General features: G+C 34.3%; 1 protein-coding gene across 1 annotated transcript in view; it reads right to left on the reverse strand.

Moving 5' to 3' along the window:
* The window catches only part of LRRIQ1 (leucine rich repeats and IQ motif containing 1), a 115,870-nt gene that overhangs the window by 38,456 nt on the left and 57,621 nt on the right, over positions 1–19,793 (reverse strand). Inside the window, exons 19-23 of the mRNA XM_019472969.1 lie at positions 17,331–17,420; positions 16,491–16,615; positions 15,770–15,877; positions 15,359–15,492; positions 7,095–7,196 (exon numbers count right to left, since the gene is read on the reverse strand). Coding sequence (XP_019328514.1) covers positions 7,095–7,196; positions 15,359–15,492; positions 15,770–15,877; positions 16,491–16,615; positions 17,331–17,420 — 559 coding nt within the window. The remainder of the gene's footprint in view (positions 1–7,094; positions 7,197–15,358; positions 15,493–15,769; positions 15,878–16,490; positions 16,616–17,330; positions 17,421–19,793) is intronic.

The following is a 19,793-nucleotide window of genomic DNA, read 5'->3' on the forward strand; positions in this document are numbered from 1 at the left end:
AGAATCTCAGAAGATGCAAATAAAACTATTTGAACTATCGTGTTACCTTATTCAACGATGAGAAAAACTAGTTTTCAACCTCTGATGACATTTCGGGTGAAATCTCATTCCCACTGAAGTCATCATTGGGTAGTTATTAGCAAAAAGCAGTAAGACTTTTTTTTTTTTTCTTTCCCCTATGTGCAGTTCCTTTTAGGTTAAAGATTGGTAAACTACTATGCTATGAAAGCACAGGTGATAGCCTACACATTGTATAAAATCCAAGTTTTGGAAGTTTGTTGGAACAAACACACACTCTCTCTCTAGCTCAGAGACCACAGTTAAGTCTGATGCACTAATGAAGTCCTGATACCACCGCTAATTACAACAGTCTGCAAAACAGTGGAGACATGAACAAAGAGATAATACACAGACAGGTGAAATATGTACTCAGAAACCTTTAACAGGTGAATACAGGAACCGTAAAGACTCGAACCATAGTGAGAATTCATAATATAAAATCGGTATGTACCTATGGCAAATACCTCCTGTTCAGGAACTTCAGGCAAATAGAATTTTTTTTTTTAATTCAATTGAATGTGAAAAGCAAGACTATTACTAAAAATGTCATATGTCTAGATCATTTATAAATATTCAGACACTGAAGAGCACTGCATAAATGCACATAAATGATGTTTTACATATTTATTTTTAAACATACACCATAATTTCAGGATTGCTTCATTCCACGAATACTGAAAAAATCCTACAGTATCATTGATGGACAGGAGACTAGAAAATTAGGCACAGATTTTATTTTTTAGTTTTCTTTTATAATAAGAAACTGGGCCACTAGAACTATGTAACTGAAGCTTGAGTGCGTGCACTGTAAGGCCCCTGCAGTCTTTTACAACTTTTCAGCGTACCGCTGTTGTGAACTGGGTTTGCACTCTGCCAGCAGAGCAGCTCTGACCCATGGAGAGCACTCCTTCAGATCAACACTGCCTCAGGCTTTACTGCTTTCTCCAAGAAGTCTTACATTTCAGGCATCAAGTTGAATTTCTTCTGGAGATGATTAACCCAAACCCATGACAGATTTTTTCCAAGATATCCAACTCCTTATGTTTATTTTATCCTGGCTCTTTTTGGATGTACTGGACACAAGTAACCTACTCATTTTACATGTTAAAGGGCTGGTGGAGAGCCATTAATTCCTTAAAATGAGAAAATATTTCAATGCGAGAGTTCTGTTGTGTGAGCTCAAACTAAATAATAAGAAACAAAGCCATAGAATTCTGATTTTAAAAGAGAGATCCCCTTCCACACTACAGGTTTCTGTAATGCATTTTCATCCCATTTCAGGACAGATCTTACATTCTCTGGAAGTGCATTATTCTGTCATTTTTGTCAGTGCTGTATGGTTTAGAAACTGCTTCCCTAATGTGGCATACAAATTTAAAGCCTGGGAGATATGTAATAATTGTATTTTACTGTAAACATGGCAGTTGAGCTAGTAGAATTGCAGCAAGGCCGTATTTAGAATGTGGTTATTAATCTTTTTCAGATCACAGCTCAATAAAAGATGACTTAATTTAGAAATGGATGTTTACAAAAAATGCGCTTCCTGGGAGTTGATGCCATTTATATTTTTCCATTGAAAATAGCTAATTTCTAAAAGACAAAAACAGCTAACACAAAATCTGAGCTATAGCTCAATGTCTTTTTAAATGCTCTTAAATAACAAACAACAAAATATTTAAAGCACAGAAGAAGGTGAATATCAGCATTCCACTCTACCTTCTCTTAACTCTAATGCAGATATTTAAAAGCATCAGCGATTTGAATCAATATAAATTCTGTTTTAATTACCACATATACTTTTTCTTCAATGTGTTCATATTTTGTACTATAGAAAATCTAAGAAACTATGTTGATCATTATGTAACAATATTTTAATGAGCTCACATAATTAACTCAAAGGTCACCTTAAATTACCACTTTCCAAAGTCTCAAGTTCACAATTTTAATTAGCACTAGTAATAATAATCTATAAGAATGTTTTGCAACATTTTTCACTTGGGACTACAAGGAGATTCATAATTGTGAACCATCAGAAAGCTGGAAAACAGACTTTAAACGGATCCTTGATATTTATCTTCCAATCATATGACATAATCACAAGATCATTTTACCTCTTATTCTTGTTCCAATATGAAAAATAAATGTTATTTCTACTGACAATTTAAAGAGAAATGAATAAATATTTCCACAATTAAAAGCCACCTGAGAAAGCATAATCTGTTCATTATCAAATTTGTATTGGTGAAATCTGTCTTAACGTTATACCCATTATGTTTTCTTTAGTCACCAATGAGCATAAAATGACAGGAAATACAGTACTGCCAATTAGAACTACAGGTTCCCAAACTACAGTAAACATATCTTGACAACATAGTCCAATGCATTTTTAATATAGTTAAACGTCCTGGCATTGGTCATTGTGCACATTCCTGGGTGAAGTCAAGTTGTATTATTTCCACTTCTTTGAAGTATATGGTATAGATGTGCCACTGATGGATATGGATATGACTAAAACGAAATGTACTATATGTGCCAATAAATCACCTAATCTACATAATTAATTAGAACATAGTCTATGAAACTCTGAGAAACAAAGTGAATCATATCTAAATAATACTTGGACAGTTTGATTGGACTCTTAGCTGATCTACTGCATTCTTCCAACTTGCTCTACAGATTGGAATCCAGCTTCCCATTCCACTGAACAGAAATTATTTGGATAACCCACCAAAATTGTTGAGGTAGATGGATTAAAAAGGACCCCAAAAGATATATACTGTTCCCAAAGCTTGTAGCAAAACAATGTGCTATGCCTGGGGGCTCCTTCTTGAGTTTTGAGCTGCTGTACCGGGACAAAGCACTCACAACATTGGTTGGAAAAGTAGTTATCCTTCCTCTGTGTAAATGAAATTACAGACCCTATAATTGCAGACCCACAGTGGGCAGAGATGCACATTCAGCCAGGACTAATTGGAACTTACCAAGAAAAGAGAAGGAGTCAAGGATAGATTCTTCCTTCAATTCCTGATCTACTTTATCCAAAATAGGCAAGACTATTTTATGTTAAATCAATGACTGAAATAGCCTCCAGGCAACAAGAGGAGAAGCAGTCATAAAGCTTTCTAAAAATATGCTTTGCTGCAAAATAGGAAATGATGAAAATTATCTGTGTTCCTTATAATGTTTCCAAAATTTTGAGATCTTTGAAATGTCACCATCTACAAAACACACAAAAACCTCCAAGAACGTTCAGTAAAACAGTAAGCAGGCATACTTTGTTTATCAAGTAAAAAGCACTAACAAACTCAACAACAGTGCTGGAAGCATAACCCTATCACACCAAAAAAAGCAGTGTAATATACATAATCCCAGGAAACGTGCTTTCAGAAGTGAAAGCACATCAAGTCAGGCTTTCATCTGTCTTCAGGTTTTTGATCAGGCTATATTTTTGTAAGAGAAGCAGTAAACACATATTTGCACTTGCATATAACAAGCACTAACAAACTCAACAACAGTGCTGGAAGCATAACCCTATCACACCAAAAAAAGCAGTGTAATATACATAATCCCAGGAAACGTGCTTTCAGAAGTGAAAGCACATCAAGTCAGGCTTTCATCTGTCTTCAGGTTTTTGATCAGGCTATATTTTTGTAAGAGAAGCAGTAAACACATATTTGCACTTGCATATTCTGTGGCTTACTCTATAACCTACTGAAGTTAATGTCACAATATATAATTATGAATAAAAAATATTATTTATTTAAATAACAGTTTTAAGGAATCTGTGTTATAAAATGACCACATGCATTAAATTAATTTTAAAGAAACTGAAACAGCATCTAGATGGAAAGCATTAGGATTACAAAATGCATGTTGATACTACAAATTACACCAGAGCGAAATTGTTCATAATTTACTTTTCTTTCAAAATATACAAATAAAAAAGCATAAGTGCCATGCTTATTGAATTTATATACCTACTTATACTCACAGTATATGCATATATGTGTGCGTATACACATACGTATTGCATGTATATGTATTGACACATACACAGACACACACATATACACTAACACACATTTAATTACATTCCCATGGTTTGTGCCTTCACATGTTGCTTGTATTTTTAAATGGTAAGTTCTTGTCTGTCAGAACGTTTCCTCATGTTGTTGATGAAGCATGTAATACAAAGGGGTTTGTCTCTGACTAACTCCTGTGTGCTATTGTGATACAAATGTGAAATAATGGTCCCCTGTGGGGATTTTTATAACATCAGTGAGTAAAGCATGATGACTCTTCTAAAATTTAATAAAAATTCATGATGTCACTCAAGTTTTGAAAGTTTATTTTCCTATAATGTGTATGTCAAATTAGAGATACGTGAATTGTCCCATGGGATTAAAGTTATGCACAAGTTTTCAAAATTGGATATCAGCATTTTGCATATCAGCTCCTCACAACTTTTGTAACAGGGCAATAGTTGAATACTGCATCAACACTGTGTCCTCACTATGTTTAGATATTGCTTTACAGATGCTGCATGATACAACACTGTCTGTATGATGCAGTAGCTTAGATGAGAAGGCAAATTATGGCAGAATATAACCTTTATCTCAGAAACACACAAGTATCAGATATTAAGCTCATTCCTTTTCACTCTTTATTTTTATACCTCTAATTTTTTTATTCCTTTTTCTTATTTGTATTTTTAAACACAAACTAAAGACACAATGAAGATGAAAGGCATTCATCATACATTTTAACTAGATTACCTCTTAAATATTCACTACCATGATGTGTTCCAGTTTGAAAATCTAAAACTGTTCTAATTGTTTCACTTCCAAGGGCATCCCCTTTCAAAAGCACTGATTCTGTTATTTAACAGATAACACATGTGTACTTGCTGTTGATGCTATGGTTTCTCCCCCCATTTCCCAATTTAAAGAAATAAAGCAGGAATATTTAGAATGTGCTTTTTTTTTTTTTTTTAATTTAGTGGTTTATGAAGGAGATGGGTTGGAGTTCAAATTTTCTACCAGAGCACTGACTACCAGTCTGTGAAGGTAAAAGTGCTTGAATGAAGTTTATTTCCACCATGCAATGGACTGGTCTGTGTTCTCTCTTGACTTAAAATTCGGTGTCCACAAGATTTATGGATACAGAGTGAAAACATTCCACCTTGTTACAGAAAGAACTCCCATCGCAGAACAGACCCAAAGAAATCTATCCCAGGCAAAAGAGGAAGAAATGGTCAAAAGGTGAGAGAGGGGAAATGGGAAACAAGCTTTTCTGTGAGTGAGGGAAGAAATGACTGATAACACAACTCTGTGAAATTATCACGCAGGTGCTTTGCTTTGTAGTAGATAACATGCAAAGGGTTACCAAATTCTAAATTTAGAAACTCTTAGTTCTGTCTGATGGTATCTCACATACACATAAATAAATGCTCTGTGCTGCACTCTGGGTTCTAATTCACAACCTAGTGTTTTCTGGCCATACCATCTGAAGTAGCAATGCCTCAGGTAGAAGGACAATTTTATATTCTGGTCAAGCAGAAGAGTATTGCTTGTCTTCTTGAAGGCTCAGCAGATTGCATGTAAGCACCCAATAAAAGATTGCTGAAAAAAATCTGTTTATTAGCTAGCCAAGGGAGTGCAACAGTCCTTGAAATGAAAGATAAACAAGAGTGCCACTACAGTGCTTACCTTTTGACAGCTAATCTGCTATGGTGCCTTCTCTCCATGTATTCAAAAAGTAATTTCAGTAATATTTAGAATGCATATATTGGCTTTCCAAAATGAAGGGAAATGTCTCCAGGCAGAAACAGATAAACCGGGGGCAGGAAAGCTAGGCTAAGCCTATACTGACTTTAGGGTACTGAGCCTGGGATCAAGCTTATCTCTTCGACATGGCTTTGAACATTCACACTACTGCTTGTAGGCTTTGGGTATCCAGTGTTTTGCAGGCAGTCTGCATGCCCTATTTCTTCAGCATACGATGCATTCTGGCGTATAAGCATATGCCACAGGAACAGATATGAGACACTGGGAATGCTAAGTCAGGCACAGTATATACAGACTCTCTATATTCTAGGTAAATTCATGCTTGGATGTTTGGATAATAGCGCAAACATTTTTCCTCTTCAGAATTCACCAAGAATTGTTTCCAACCAAATTTGAGCATGGACTCATGAATGTGAGGCAAATTTGGTCCTTCATATAGCTAGGTTAATTGACTGAATTGCAGTTCAGCTATACTCAGATTGATTGCACATCTGCCTCAGAAAGGTTCTAATGTCTATCCTCATTCAGTGAATGTTAATATAATATTATTATTTTTATCTTTGAAAAAGATAAAGGGATAGAGGTTGACAACTTTTGAGCACGCTATTGAGTTGCAAAAGGAATCAAAACAGTCTAAAAACGATGCCTCTGGAGATGCTCAGCTTCTTACAACAAGGGTATTGTAATAGACTTGGCCTTATTCTAATTTTACTGAAACCAAGGAGAGGTTTAACAAATTTCAACAGTAAAAGAGCTACCTCAGTATTTAAATGCTTTTGGAAAGCCAATTTTATATTTACATGCTGAAGATTCTTTTCTTGTCTTCTGTCGAATGGTGGGGTTTTAGGGAGTATTTATGAAAGTAACTTCCTAAAAACATGTTAACGATAGTCAGGAATTAATGGCTAGCTTGAAAAAGGTGACAACGAGTGAAGAATTTGAAGTGATATTTCATTTATAAAATTTTATTCTGTGGCTTTGATTTAATAATAATAATAATAAATAAATAAATTAGGCACCAGTTCATTATGAATTAATCGCTAGGAGCCCCCCCTGCCCCCCCAATGAATTGAAATTAAAATGTTTCACTGCTGTAACTTGAGATACCCAGGAACATATAAGAACCTTAAACTCCTGACTTCTTTTATTTGTGGATATTATTTTACATTTCAAGTAGGCTTGCTTAAAAGACATTAGAAGATATATATGCTTACATGCATAGAGATAAAGTGAAATACTTGTTCATACCTTCAAAGTAACCAGCATTTATAGGCTGTGTCTTCCTTGGTGGTTTCACATGGAGATGTTTATTTTCATTGTTTTTGAACAACGCCAGGCGCACAGCTGGGTCTAGACGACAAGAACAAGTTAAAAATCAAAGGTCAGACCTGGCTCACTCATTCCTTCAAGCAGTTTTTCACCTTTTAGCCACTTAATAAATGAAAATACCTTTAAAAGTAGGTTTTATATTCACAAAGGATTACACTTTCTAAAATAAAGCAACATAAATACATGTGCAACTGAGAACCAAAGTCACTATTTTGCAGGATTTTAACACTGTTGATCTTTAGCTAGCTCATCTCCAAATTAAAAATAAATTCTAAAGCATATACTTCCAGCAAATATTAAAAAAATCTGGTTTTAAAGCTTGAAATTAAAGCAGAAATATTAACAGAGTACATGCCAAGCACTGCTTCTAAAAGCTTTGGTTCAGAATTATTCAGCAGTCTAAATCAAGTCATTTACACGTAAAAAATGTTAACAGGAGGCAGTTTATTTTTTGAGGCTAAACTTGCAGATAATAAGCTAACCTTCTTCCATGTCCCATCCTTATTGAAATAAAATATACTCCAAAAGACTACAGACTCATCTATATGCCACAGTAATGAAATCTTGATTAGTTTCATAACTGTTATTTTGAAAACTTTGCAAAGAAGCAAAGATGAGCACAGAACTGTCTATAAATCTAGATAATACATGTTCCTAGGCTGGGTGGGGGGGAGTTTAATTAACAAAAGCTAAACTAATGCAAAGCATTAGCACAAGTCAGGAAAGGTGATCTTCATGCATTATTTCTTACGTGAAAGAAGAAGTGTTTGCTTGACATAGGAGGAAAGTAGGAGTTTAACGGAAACGGTTAGAAAGAATGTGAAAATTCTATGCACAGTGAAGAATAAACCAGTCATTTAAAAAAGAAAAAAAAGGACTGAGAAGAACGTAGAAACAAAAGCAACTATACAATGATGAGCAAAAGTATATAGGGTTTTGTAGGTATGACTCTGAGCATGATAACATGACTAACAGAAAGCCAAGGGAAAAATCAAAGAAATACATTTCACATGATTAAAATAAGAAGACAATAGCATAAGCAGACAAACACACTCTCAGGAATATCTGAGAACCAATGAGGCAGAAGAGGTTTCTCTACAAAGGTGACTACATACTGTCAGAAAAGAGTAGAAATTAATAAAAATAAAAGAGGGAAAACAGCAACAGAACTTAGCAAGAAAGTAGATATGGCAAGGAAAGGATCTAAATTTTCACAAAGAATGCAAGTGTAGCAAAAATGAATACATGAGACACTGCCAGAACAGATAGAGCAGGAAAACAGAGGAGATGCAAAGACTCAAAGAGCGTTCAGACAGAATAAATTTACATGACTAGTTATGTCTGATGCTTCATTTTGAGCTTGTTACATGACCTTGTTGGTGTTTACTGAGAGAGTTTATAAGAGCATCTATAATCCTGCAGCAAAGTAAGTAGCTTGGGTTTTTTTGTTTCCTTATTTATGGAAATAATGGATCAGAATGCCCTGTTAAGTTAGTGGGCAATTTCTTATGAAGTTTAACAGCAATTTATAAAGTTGGTTTTGACTAGACCTCTATATTTGCAGTAGAATCTTCAGTTACAAACTAATGGAACATAAAAGGATCCTAAGAGCTCCACTTTTTCTCAGAAAATGCCCTCTTGACACAAGCAAGATGATGCAGACATACTGTATCTTTGCCTTATAAGCCTGGAGAAGATCTCTAAGGGGGTGTGGATACTTTAAGAGAGAACGCATTGACAAAACACGTCAAAACGTTATGGTATTCTTGGGCAGCCCACACTGCAGCAGCATTTGGTTGACATAATGTACTTAATGGTGCTAACCTCTCACAAAGCAGCAAACTTGACTAACGAAGGAATTGTGGAAAATACGGATGGAAGTAATTTAGGTCATGCCTTCTTTCCAAGGCAGAATCAGTGATACCTTACACTTACACTTTGTTATCTCCAATTGTCTAGAAGAACCTCTGTCATCTTGTTGTGTGATGATTATAGCTTCCAGATTAACCCAGAGGATGTCAGATTTAAAGTAATTTTAACCCACTTTTACTACCTAAAGTATAAATTCAATGAAATGACCCAAGAAGCACAATAAATAATGATTATCTCCATTAGTTTTAAAGGTAGGTTATTAGAATGATTCTGATAATGGGATCACTTTATTCACAAACTGGATTACCAGGTTTGTAGATATTTTCACTTTGCATAGATGGATAAAGTAGGCCTATTTTGGCATGCCTCCCAACTCAAAAATAAGTTTGTAGCAACCTAGTGTTCTTCAGGGTAGCAAATGTTTGGGGCAGTAGATCACAGTGAGATTTGTCATGAAAATACCTTGAAATAATAATACATTATATTTTAAAAGTTCTCTCTGAAATTTTAAGTAACAAAAGTTATAAAAAATATTTTAAGCAAAGTATGAATTACTATTGTGTTTTCTATACTTGTAAGATACATAGCCATACGAGTACTACACACAGCTAAAAATGTACAGAATAAATTTTTTTGTAATTACAATTTTTCCAATATCCAGCATTCAGTGTTGATACAATACAGGGTTGATAAAAAGACTTCTATCTTCCTCTAGCTTTATGCTAGTTACAAAAACAGCGTCTTTCTTCAATAGAAGACCAAAGACAAAGTGACGAATTGATTAAAACCTCTTAAGACAAATGTGATTGAGGATTTCCAAACCATTTTTGATTAACTTAAAATAATTCCTGAAATAACAGACTTTTTTCCTATGTGGGTCTATTCAAATTGTTCGAAAATGTTTTAAAGATGTCATCTTTCCTTAATCCAGCCTCCCACCCAATTCTATGAAAACTCCAACCAGTCCAAAGTTAAAGCATACCAAGGACTTGTGGGTGAAGTCACATGAAGTTATTAGTGCCGACCTAGATTTTTCAAACATTTATTTGTGCACAAGGATATAAGCAGTAAAGAAGGTCCATGAACTGTGAAGAGAGGGAAATGATGGAAATTCTTCTTCTAAGAGATTTCTATTAGAAGATTTATCTTTGAGTCTTTGCAAAATAACTTAAATAATCTACAGGGATTTAACACAATGCCAGACTACTTGAATTTGTACCTACCTGGATCACCTCAACCATTGCCTACAGCTCTTTTGTTATTAAAAATGAGTCCTTTTCTCTATGTAGTCCCAAATGTAGGCAATATTACATGGATTACTTTATAATACTAGTGCTTTTCAGTCTCTGAGTGAGCTAGGGAAATGAACTGCATGTATGCTTTGATGACAAGCAATCAAATGTTTTAGATTTCACACAGAGAACTGTGAAAGAGTCCAATAGTTCAAAATCATACAAATATCTTCCTGGATTCTGGTATACTCATTTAAATGTGGCTTATTAGATGATGTTCTGTGCTGGCAATCTAGGAACCAGAGAGGTAATTTAATGCACATTGCTTGGCTGACTCCAAATATAGAAGATAAGTTGCACAAACACAAGAAATGTTATAGAAACAATGTGGAAGGAATAGTTACTGCCTGATCTGGCACCGCATTTGCTAAACAACTTCTTGATAAGAAGTGAAACTGAAAAAATCAAATATTTGTCATTCATTTTTGTTGTGCAATATCTGTAATTAGAAAAACATAAACATATCTGTGCCAACTTAAGGTTGATAAATCAAAGTAGCCCAGAGTGACAGATGCTTATCTATAAGATAATTCAATTTGTAAATTCATTTGGAAGAAAGACCACATTTTGTTCCATAATTGAATAGCAATTAGAACTCCAGCTCATCCATGGTTGGAGTTCCCAGATGATACTGCTATATGAAATACACAACAACAACAAAAGTAGCTTTCTTTCTGCTACTAAGAAAATATAGATCAGTGGTCATTTATGTAATGTGTAATAAGGAATAATAATATCCCCCAGATTTTTATTCTGACTGTTGTTAATTCAACAAATCAATGTTGTATAGTCAGATCATCTGTTTCGGGGTTGTGGGTTATGATGGGGGTGGGTTGTTTTTTGTTTTTTTTTTTTTTAATTAGTATTGCATTGCTGTCTTAAATTCTAAACCAGAACTAAAAAATATATGCTGACCTCTCTGAAATGTCTTTATCATTGTGCTCTGGTTCTAGGAGTCAAGGCCCACTCCAGCTGCTTTTTTTTTCTACCTATGTGGCAGCAAGAATCACCATCTCATGCTGTCGGTCACTGACAAGAGAGCTTTCCTTTGGAGAGGAAATGGTTAAATAAGAAGTAATACAGCAGTGTAGGACAGACAAGCTGAAAGCAAGACAAGGCTTCCAGCCCTCTTAAAAGAAAAAGAAGTTAACTTTCAGAGGCTAATACAAAATCCACAGAATCAAGGAAATTCAAAGTTAAGCAAGAAATTCTGTACTGCTGTGCCAAGACATCTTTAGGATGCTAGGATTGTTATGAGTCATTGATGTTTAATTTTTAAGCAGAGTGAGGTGCATTAATGTCTGCTGTATTTAGATTTTTAATTAGAATTTCTATAGAATTTTATGCACCCATTATAAACAGGAATATTTCTGACATTATGCCAGTTTTACTTGGCTGCAAAATTTCTGGTTTCTTGCCCACGCTTTTTGTATTATCTTACTGTAGAGTAAAAATAGTTGAAGCAGACACAGCCTACATTTGGTATCGTTAAAATACAGGCCACAACTTTATTTAACTACATAAACAAGCATACGTAACTGTAGTGGATTAGGGCATAACAGGCCTTAAGGCCATTAGTTGGTGGGACTGGTCTACTGCAATATAAGCATTGCCTGAATCACTCCCTATTATAAGGTTATGCTACTTTAAGCTCTTCCTTGTAATACAAACCACAGGATTCAGTGCACTTGCTAGTATTTTCCATATTTTTTTCACTACTGAGAAGGTACATGGCCAGACATATGAGGTAAGATACTTCTCAATTACTTCTACGTATCTACAGTTTAACTCTGTACTTCAGCCAGTCGGTCTAGGTTTTGTGTATAGGCAACAGAGAACTATAAGTGCTTTTACAGTGAGATTCAAGTAGCCTGTTTTTGAATTATGTTTTAGGAGGAAATTAATAGCATTAAAGGTGGCTATTTCTTTCCATAAAGGAATGCAGATGACTAGCTCAGATGTGAACTTCTATAATTAACCAAATGAATCCCATCACTCTTGCGCTAGGAGAAGACAAACGTTTTAAATGGAAAATGAAAAGGACTAAATTCCCACACTTGAGGATGTTAAGAATCGAAGCTGTTCATGACTGTCCAATCCAAGTTCCAATCCAGCAGACGTCTTGACTATATTAAAGAGCAATTGTAAAACACTCTGAATGGAGGCTGATTTAACACTTTGCATTTGTGAATCTCAGGCCTAAGGCAAAGGAGTCTGATAGCATATGGAAGCAGACAGCATACTCTGACAGGCCATTTGTTCCTACAAAATCCATCAGTTATCTTAGCATTAGCTTCAACTAATAAGATTGTTACCATGGAAGAGCTCAATGGCACATAAAAGATGTTTGGGATGATCCTGAAACCTTAGCGTAAAAGCTATCAGTGTATTTGTTAATAGCCTATAATTTATTTGTCTGTAGAACCTTTAGATCTTGTTGTTGCTTTGCTTTTTGTCAGAACTTAAAATTTTGCTCTTAAGTTAAACGTGTAATAGTAAATGGATATAACATGGAAAATTGCTTTTTTCACACCTTATATTTCACACTTTTAAGTGGATGCTGGCTACTTATTTTCTAGTGGTTAGGAATCTGTATCACTAATAAAATTATTTTATTGTAGTTAGCATACCTTCAACTATTTTAAATCAGAAAGCTAAAAAGGAAACAGTTGCAATTTTTACACTGAGGACCTGGAAATTCAAAAGAAAAAACAGAAAGAATAATACTAAAAATAAATCCTACAAGATTTCATATGCAGCTTCAGTGAGTACAAGATGGATGAAGCTCATTTCAGAGGAGATGAAGGTGATAGGATGCTAATTTCTATGGAAACATTAAAAGACAATGTTAACATCTACTTATTCAGATGAATTTCAATCTGCTTTTCAATATTAGAAGGAAAAAGTCTCTTATGGAATTCCTGCTTCAGTAGGGTTAAACTCACAGCAATGGCCCAAGATTGTGAACTCTCTCTCTCTAGTTATACTGGAATTTCTGTAAGTATTCTAGCATGAGCTGTACCACACAGAGATCCAAGAAAGATACTGGCAGCCTAATGGATCTGGTTACAGTTTCCTGATCTGGAGCTGGCTAGCCTTCGGATAAGGTATATCTATTCTTAAATGCTGTAAAGTCCCTCTGTTCAACCAGGCCCTCAACAAGACCCTGACTTGCTCCCACCACTTCAGAGGAGGTAGCTGATGTAAAAGACAGTTATGTAAGTGGAGATTCTTCTCACATGGGGAATATTCCATCAGGATCATTTTTTAGTGCAACAGCTGAGTTTTAGCATCAGTTTAAGACAAAAATATTTGTTTTAATTGATAATGTCTATTTGGTCCTTAGTGACCAAGGAAGGACTGACTTTGTCAGCGTGCTGTATGAGAAAGAATAGTTGGCTTGATAATCTTTGTACTGAAAAGGGATTAAGAGTGCAATATTTTCAGTCATATTTCTTGGTTCTTTACGTTTTCTGCTTATCTGAAAAGAAAAATGTGATTTTAATGACTGTCAGAGAGCTCTCTGCAGGAAAATTATATATACAGGTTATTTTTGTGCTTGATGTAATGGTTAGAAAGACAAAAAATTCTTATATGAGGTAGTGTCAAGAAGAAAAAATTTGAACCTATAAAAACATTGTGCAAAAGTTTTGTTAATTTTTTTAAAACTAGTAATATATTTTGAGAATATTCCAAGTGATACATTAAAAAGCTCAATACACATATACCATATAAAATAATCTGAACAAAGTGAACATAAACATACCCAAAAAATCCATTAGAACTACAACAAAAATAGGATAGCAAATTTGATATGCTCAATCAGACATTTATGACTGGATTAATTACTACTAACATAAACCAGAGAGCATATGGAGAAAAGATTATAAAACCAAATAAGCTCTATTAATTAAAAAATTATACAGAGACCACCAAATGGAACATATGTAAAAAAACTCAGCTGCACACCAAATATTGACTATTTTTTTTTTTTTTAAGTAACATGGTAGGGCATCATGGGAAGCTATCAAGATTTAAATATAATCACTTTAACCTCTTATCCATTTTTTCTCCTTTTCATAACAATAAAGTATCGTTTGTTGATTACATGCTGTCATATTTAGTCTTAGGCATGATATTTAAAGTAGAAAAAATTATACAGAGAAACACTTTTCTTAACTTCATCTGTAGGCTGAATTTTTGCCCTTCCAAGAGCAAAACATCTTTCAATAGTTTCAACAATTAATACAGAAGAGATTTGCAAAATTATAGAAAAGAGGAAAGTTAACTGTACCTTGTGGTACAATAAAAAAAATTAGATGTAAATAAAGGTACACTTTCCAAAGATCATTTAGAGTTAGGTCCTATTGTCAACCAGGCTCTTACATATTTTAATGTTTCTTATACTAGCAGTATTTTATTAATATTTTTATTAACATATTCCATTAACATTTGTATTAGCATATCATACTAACAGTTGATGATTGTAAGAAAGATTCATTGACATAACAAGTATCTGAGAAGAACCAGAAGACAATTACAGAGAAGCTGGATAAGCATTATCTATTTCCACAGTGATTATTTAATACAAAAAGTATGATTTCATTTCATTTGTATCAAACTGTCATTTTCATAAACAGTTCTTGCATAAGTCAATAATTTTAACCAGAGATTCCCCCAAGAGAAAAATACAAGAAGCACAAAATGCAGAAATATAAATTCCACATCTTGAAAAAGAGATACATGAACAAAAAGAAACAAAATTTCTGTTTAACATAGCTGTCAAATATTCAACTTCAAAATCCAGTAGAACATTTTTTAAAATCTGAATATTTTATCACTGGAACAAATTGATTTCTTTACAGAGATTTAAACCGAGTTATTTTTACTGAATCACACTCTACCTTTATTCAAATTTATGTTTAATGTTGTGCAAGCAAACTTTTTAAAAGAGATTATTTTGAGATTTAAGAATAAAAACATTACATCAATATAACCATTTTTTAACTGTTGACTTACCTAAATTTTTATTACTATGTTTTTTGGGCTTCATTTTATGGGCCCTCTTCAGCATTAGCTGTGCAGTAGAAATATCCTTAAAACCCCTAGGGGAAGAGAATAACTTACTAAACATTTCACATATGTTACACCAGCTGCATATTATCATATAATGTACTTTTCAAAAAGAATGCAAGTGCATAGTACTTCTTATGCATGGTATGAAACTCTGAATTACACAGATAGCTGCAATGCTTATCTTAGTACTACATTATTGCAACTTATTAAGCTGGTCTCCCAGACACTTATTAATTACAATAATTTTCACTTTAGTAGAAAACAGACATTCTTGAAAGGTGGAACTTAAAAAAAGCAAGCAACAACAGCCGACTATACTGTACCTATTCCTGGAAGTCACTATATAAGCAAGACAGCTTAACATACCATTCTTCTGAAATTCTCTCTTCTTTTTCAGACATGAATGAAAATTTCTTTTTTTCCTTCCAGTCAGAGAGCTGTGACATTGTCCCCTTCCCTGACCTGAAAACAAAGTATAAGAGCAGTACTGAAAGGTAGGTAAATAAGGAAGGGTCTTGGGTGACTATTTTGCAGCCTTTGTTATTCTGCAAGTTGTTTGTGCCTTTTAAAGGCACTTTTGAAGCTTGGAAACAATACAGAAAAATCTATTTTAATACTCCAGGAAGGCTTTATCTTGGAGAGTAATAAAAGTCTGCCATCAATTTGAAATGTTTACATTTCAATTACTTGAAGCATATTTCAGTCCTTTCTCTCCAAAAGAATGCAGCTGTCTAAGAAATCCCTTTTAATCTTTATCTAGTCTTACAAATCTCTATTTCAACATCTATGTTATGATATATGTGAAAAAATATGAGTTCTATCATTTATTGTCAAACCTAGATAAATGAAAATACACATATATATTCTTATATTGTTAATTCTGGTAGTCAATGAAAAATAACAACTGAATTTAATATATTTGGTTTTAACAAGTAAATACATTTTAACTCCAGTAATATCATATTAATCAAAAGTAGCAAAAGCATCAGAAAACAGCCTCAAGTTCTCCTCCTTTTGATTTTTGTCAAATCCAAATGAACTAAATATAATGAAAAAAATATATTATTTAACTTACCTGCTATGAAAGTGGATATTTTCTGCTGAGTATGAATGTGGTCTGTTAACACCCCGCCAAACATCTTGTGGTGACAATGGCAAAATATTTGAATGTTCACTGGAATTTGAAGGCCTAGAATACTTCTAAGTAAGAAAGAAAAAAAATGCAGTTGATGATTCCTGCAAGTTTGAGTTTAAAATGTGCAGGTAAACCTGCATCAGGGTTTACAATCTATTACTACAACAGAAAGATTCTTAATGGTGATATGCCCATTACAGACCTTACCTTCAACTAACTAAATAGGGCAAAAAGGTGACTTTAATTATACTTAACGTCCCCAAATAGAATGAATTATACATTTATAAGACTCCTTCCTTTTATTTGTAGGAAATAAAACATTAGTAATACTACGCTTGTAACAAGAAGAGAAAACCCTACCAAAACAAAAAGCTAAAACTTCAAAGTTTATCAAATAACTAGCAGACATTACAGTTCAATGACCTTTAGCTGTTCTGAAAACATTCAGCTGTTGTCATATAATGCAGATCTTAGTATTTTTAAAGTAGTGTGTCAACTAGCAATTTTTAATCCATTGCCAAATGTACAGATGAAGCACATCATCTTTTTTTCTGCTACTGTGAAGTAAAGTGTTGAAATAAATCCAAAATAAAGAAAAAACTAAGCAAATGAAAGAAAATCTAAAAGAAAAATTGCATCTGGGGACGAGGAGGAAGTCCGAGACTTCTAAAAGTAATTGTGTTTTTCAAGTCAATAGATTGTCTTATTAATCACCCAGAATAGCATATCCTTAAGGAATGAATAAAGACTGAAGAGTAAGAAGTTTCTGTGACATGTTACCTTTGGCCAGTGCAGCTGGTTTGAGAGCAGGAGTGTTTTTGAAGGGAAACGGGTGGAATCTAGAGTTAGCCGTTCCTTCTCTAATGCAGCCTGCATGAATGAGTAAAGTCAAATAGTGCACTGATAAAATCAGTTTAGTTTTGATAACTTTTGCAAAGTCTCTTTTAAATTGTCTTACATACTGTTTCAAGTGTTTTCAAGTCGTATATCAGAACTGCCACCTGCAGAGCAATCGCACTTAAAACACCTTTAAATATAATGTGTTGTATTGTTTTATTTTAAACAAATCAGATTAACAGTATTTGTGGGTTGTGGGGTTTTTTGGGTTTGGGGTTTTGTTTTGATTTTTAAATAAGATGCATCCCCTTCTTCTCAAAGTCTTGTAATTTTATCCCAACATTGTTAGTAAACCCAAGTTATTAAAAAAGACTGCCAAACTCTGAAAAAATACAGACCTAAGGTACTTAAAGGCCTAAAGAACATGAACAGCTTTGTTTGTTGTTTTTGACTAATTGAGTATTTTACAACCAGATGTAGGTGCCTGATTCTGTCAAACTTGCTTTTGTTGAGTTGAACTGAATTGGTGAATAGTTTTCATTGAAATCTAGGGTTAAAAAAAGTGAATGCTATATGTACTTATCCCTTCAATTAATCAATTTTATTTTTGATATAATGGAATAATTTGCAAACTAAAGTAATAGCTTGGAATGAAGAGGGGTGGCAGAATTAGGTGCTAACTGGTGTCTCTGGCACTTCAAAGCAGAATTCAGTTTTCTTTCATAAAAACAAAATTTAGATTTTGTTTCAAACTCAACTTGTATATGACATTTTTCTTACACGTCCTTGAGTTTTTTGACCACATGGTCTTTCAATATATTCTGATAAGTGAGAGAAGTAAATTACTCCCACACAGTAAGTAAATACCTCTGAAGAATTTGGCTTTACTTACACAGGGCTCAGTCATTCAGGCTGTACTTACTTCAGGAGCAAAGAGCCTGGGGTTCATTCTTTTGAAAATGTCTGATTTATAAAACTGGACTACCTTTCTCCCATTCACAGATTATTTCAGATTGCACTGATTTCTGACCCTGAGAAATTATCCTAACTGTGGATACCTTACTGTGTAGTTTGTGTAAACAGGACTTTGCACAGCCTTAGACTGCTGAACAAGGTCTTCCAAGCCCTTTGAAATTCTGAGAGACAAAAGGATCATATTCCAGGTACTGGTGACATAATTTAGTGACTCTAAGACCACTCTTTTTATTTATAAGGTAACTGAACCAGTATTATTCTTCTTCCATTCTGACCTAGCTTTTCAACATAAATTTTCAATAAATTTTGACTTTATTTTCATGTCTTAAAAGGGATGCATTCTTACATCTTTGATCCTTGTTTCTGGAATTCCCAGATAATAATGTTAACATTATTAACAGATGATGTCTCTTTACCACTCTTCCCCTTCTTACTGTTTCAATTAATGATAAATATACAACGCTATCCTTTTTACCACACCTCCTTTCTCAGGTGGTTGTATGTGTTAAGAAATCTATGTAAATAAACTGTAGAGGCATGCAACAAATAAAATGCATCATGTTCTTTAACTGTTACATTTACCTACAGCCCACTAGCCTATCTCTCCTCGGTGATTACTCTTATGCTGATAACCACTGAGTGGTTGATTCAAACAATTTTCATTAAAAAAAAAAAGAAGTCACAGTTCAAATCAATTGCAGAAGCAGATTGCAGTAAATGAAATCCCAAAGGTGATCATTTAAAGATGTGAAATTGGTACAATTTGGACACAGAAGACTGACAAGTTCGCATCTCAGCAGAGACAAAGCTGTGACATATTCAAGTTTTGTAATTGCCTGGGGTCTATGGGCAGAATGGTAAAAATGCGTAACTATGAAAAAGGGAGAAAATCTGACCAACAACTGTCAGTGAAATTAGATATTATTCCTCTTTGTCATCCTTGAATTTACTCTTCAATTGCACTATGCGAATCATATTTCTAGTTTTTCAGATGAGTTTTTCACTTATTTTCTGAGTGTGGGCATGCAATCCTGTCACAGGTGAACTCAACGTCTGCAAAAGATATGTCTTCAACTTTGCTGGTATATAAAGGTATATGAAAATGGCAAATTTCTGAAGTATTTTTTTCCTCCTCTTTAATATCTTCATCAATGACATAGACAGTGGGATCAAGTGCACCCTCAGCAAGTTTGCAGATGACACCAAGCTGAGTGGTGTGGTCGACATGCCAGAGGGACAAGATACTATCCAGAGGGACCTGGACAAGCTGGAGAAGTGGGCCTGTGTGAACCTCATGAGGTTTAACAAGGCCAAGTGCAAGGACCTGCACCTGGGTCAGGGCAACCCCTGATATCAATCCAGGCTGGGGGACGAAGGGATTGAGAGCAGCCCTGCCGAGAAGGACTTGGGGGTACTGGTGGATGAAAAGCT

This window comes from Aptenodytes forsteri, unplaced genomic scaffold, assembly GCF_000699145.1.
Source record: "Aptenodytes forsteri isolate BGI_AS27 unplaced genomic scaffold, ASM69914v1 Scaffold358, whole genome shotgun sequence".
Lineage (NCBI taxonomy): Eukaryota > Metazoa > Chordata > Aves > Sphenisciformes > Spheniscidae > Aptenodytes > Aptenodytes forsteri.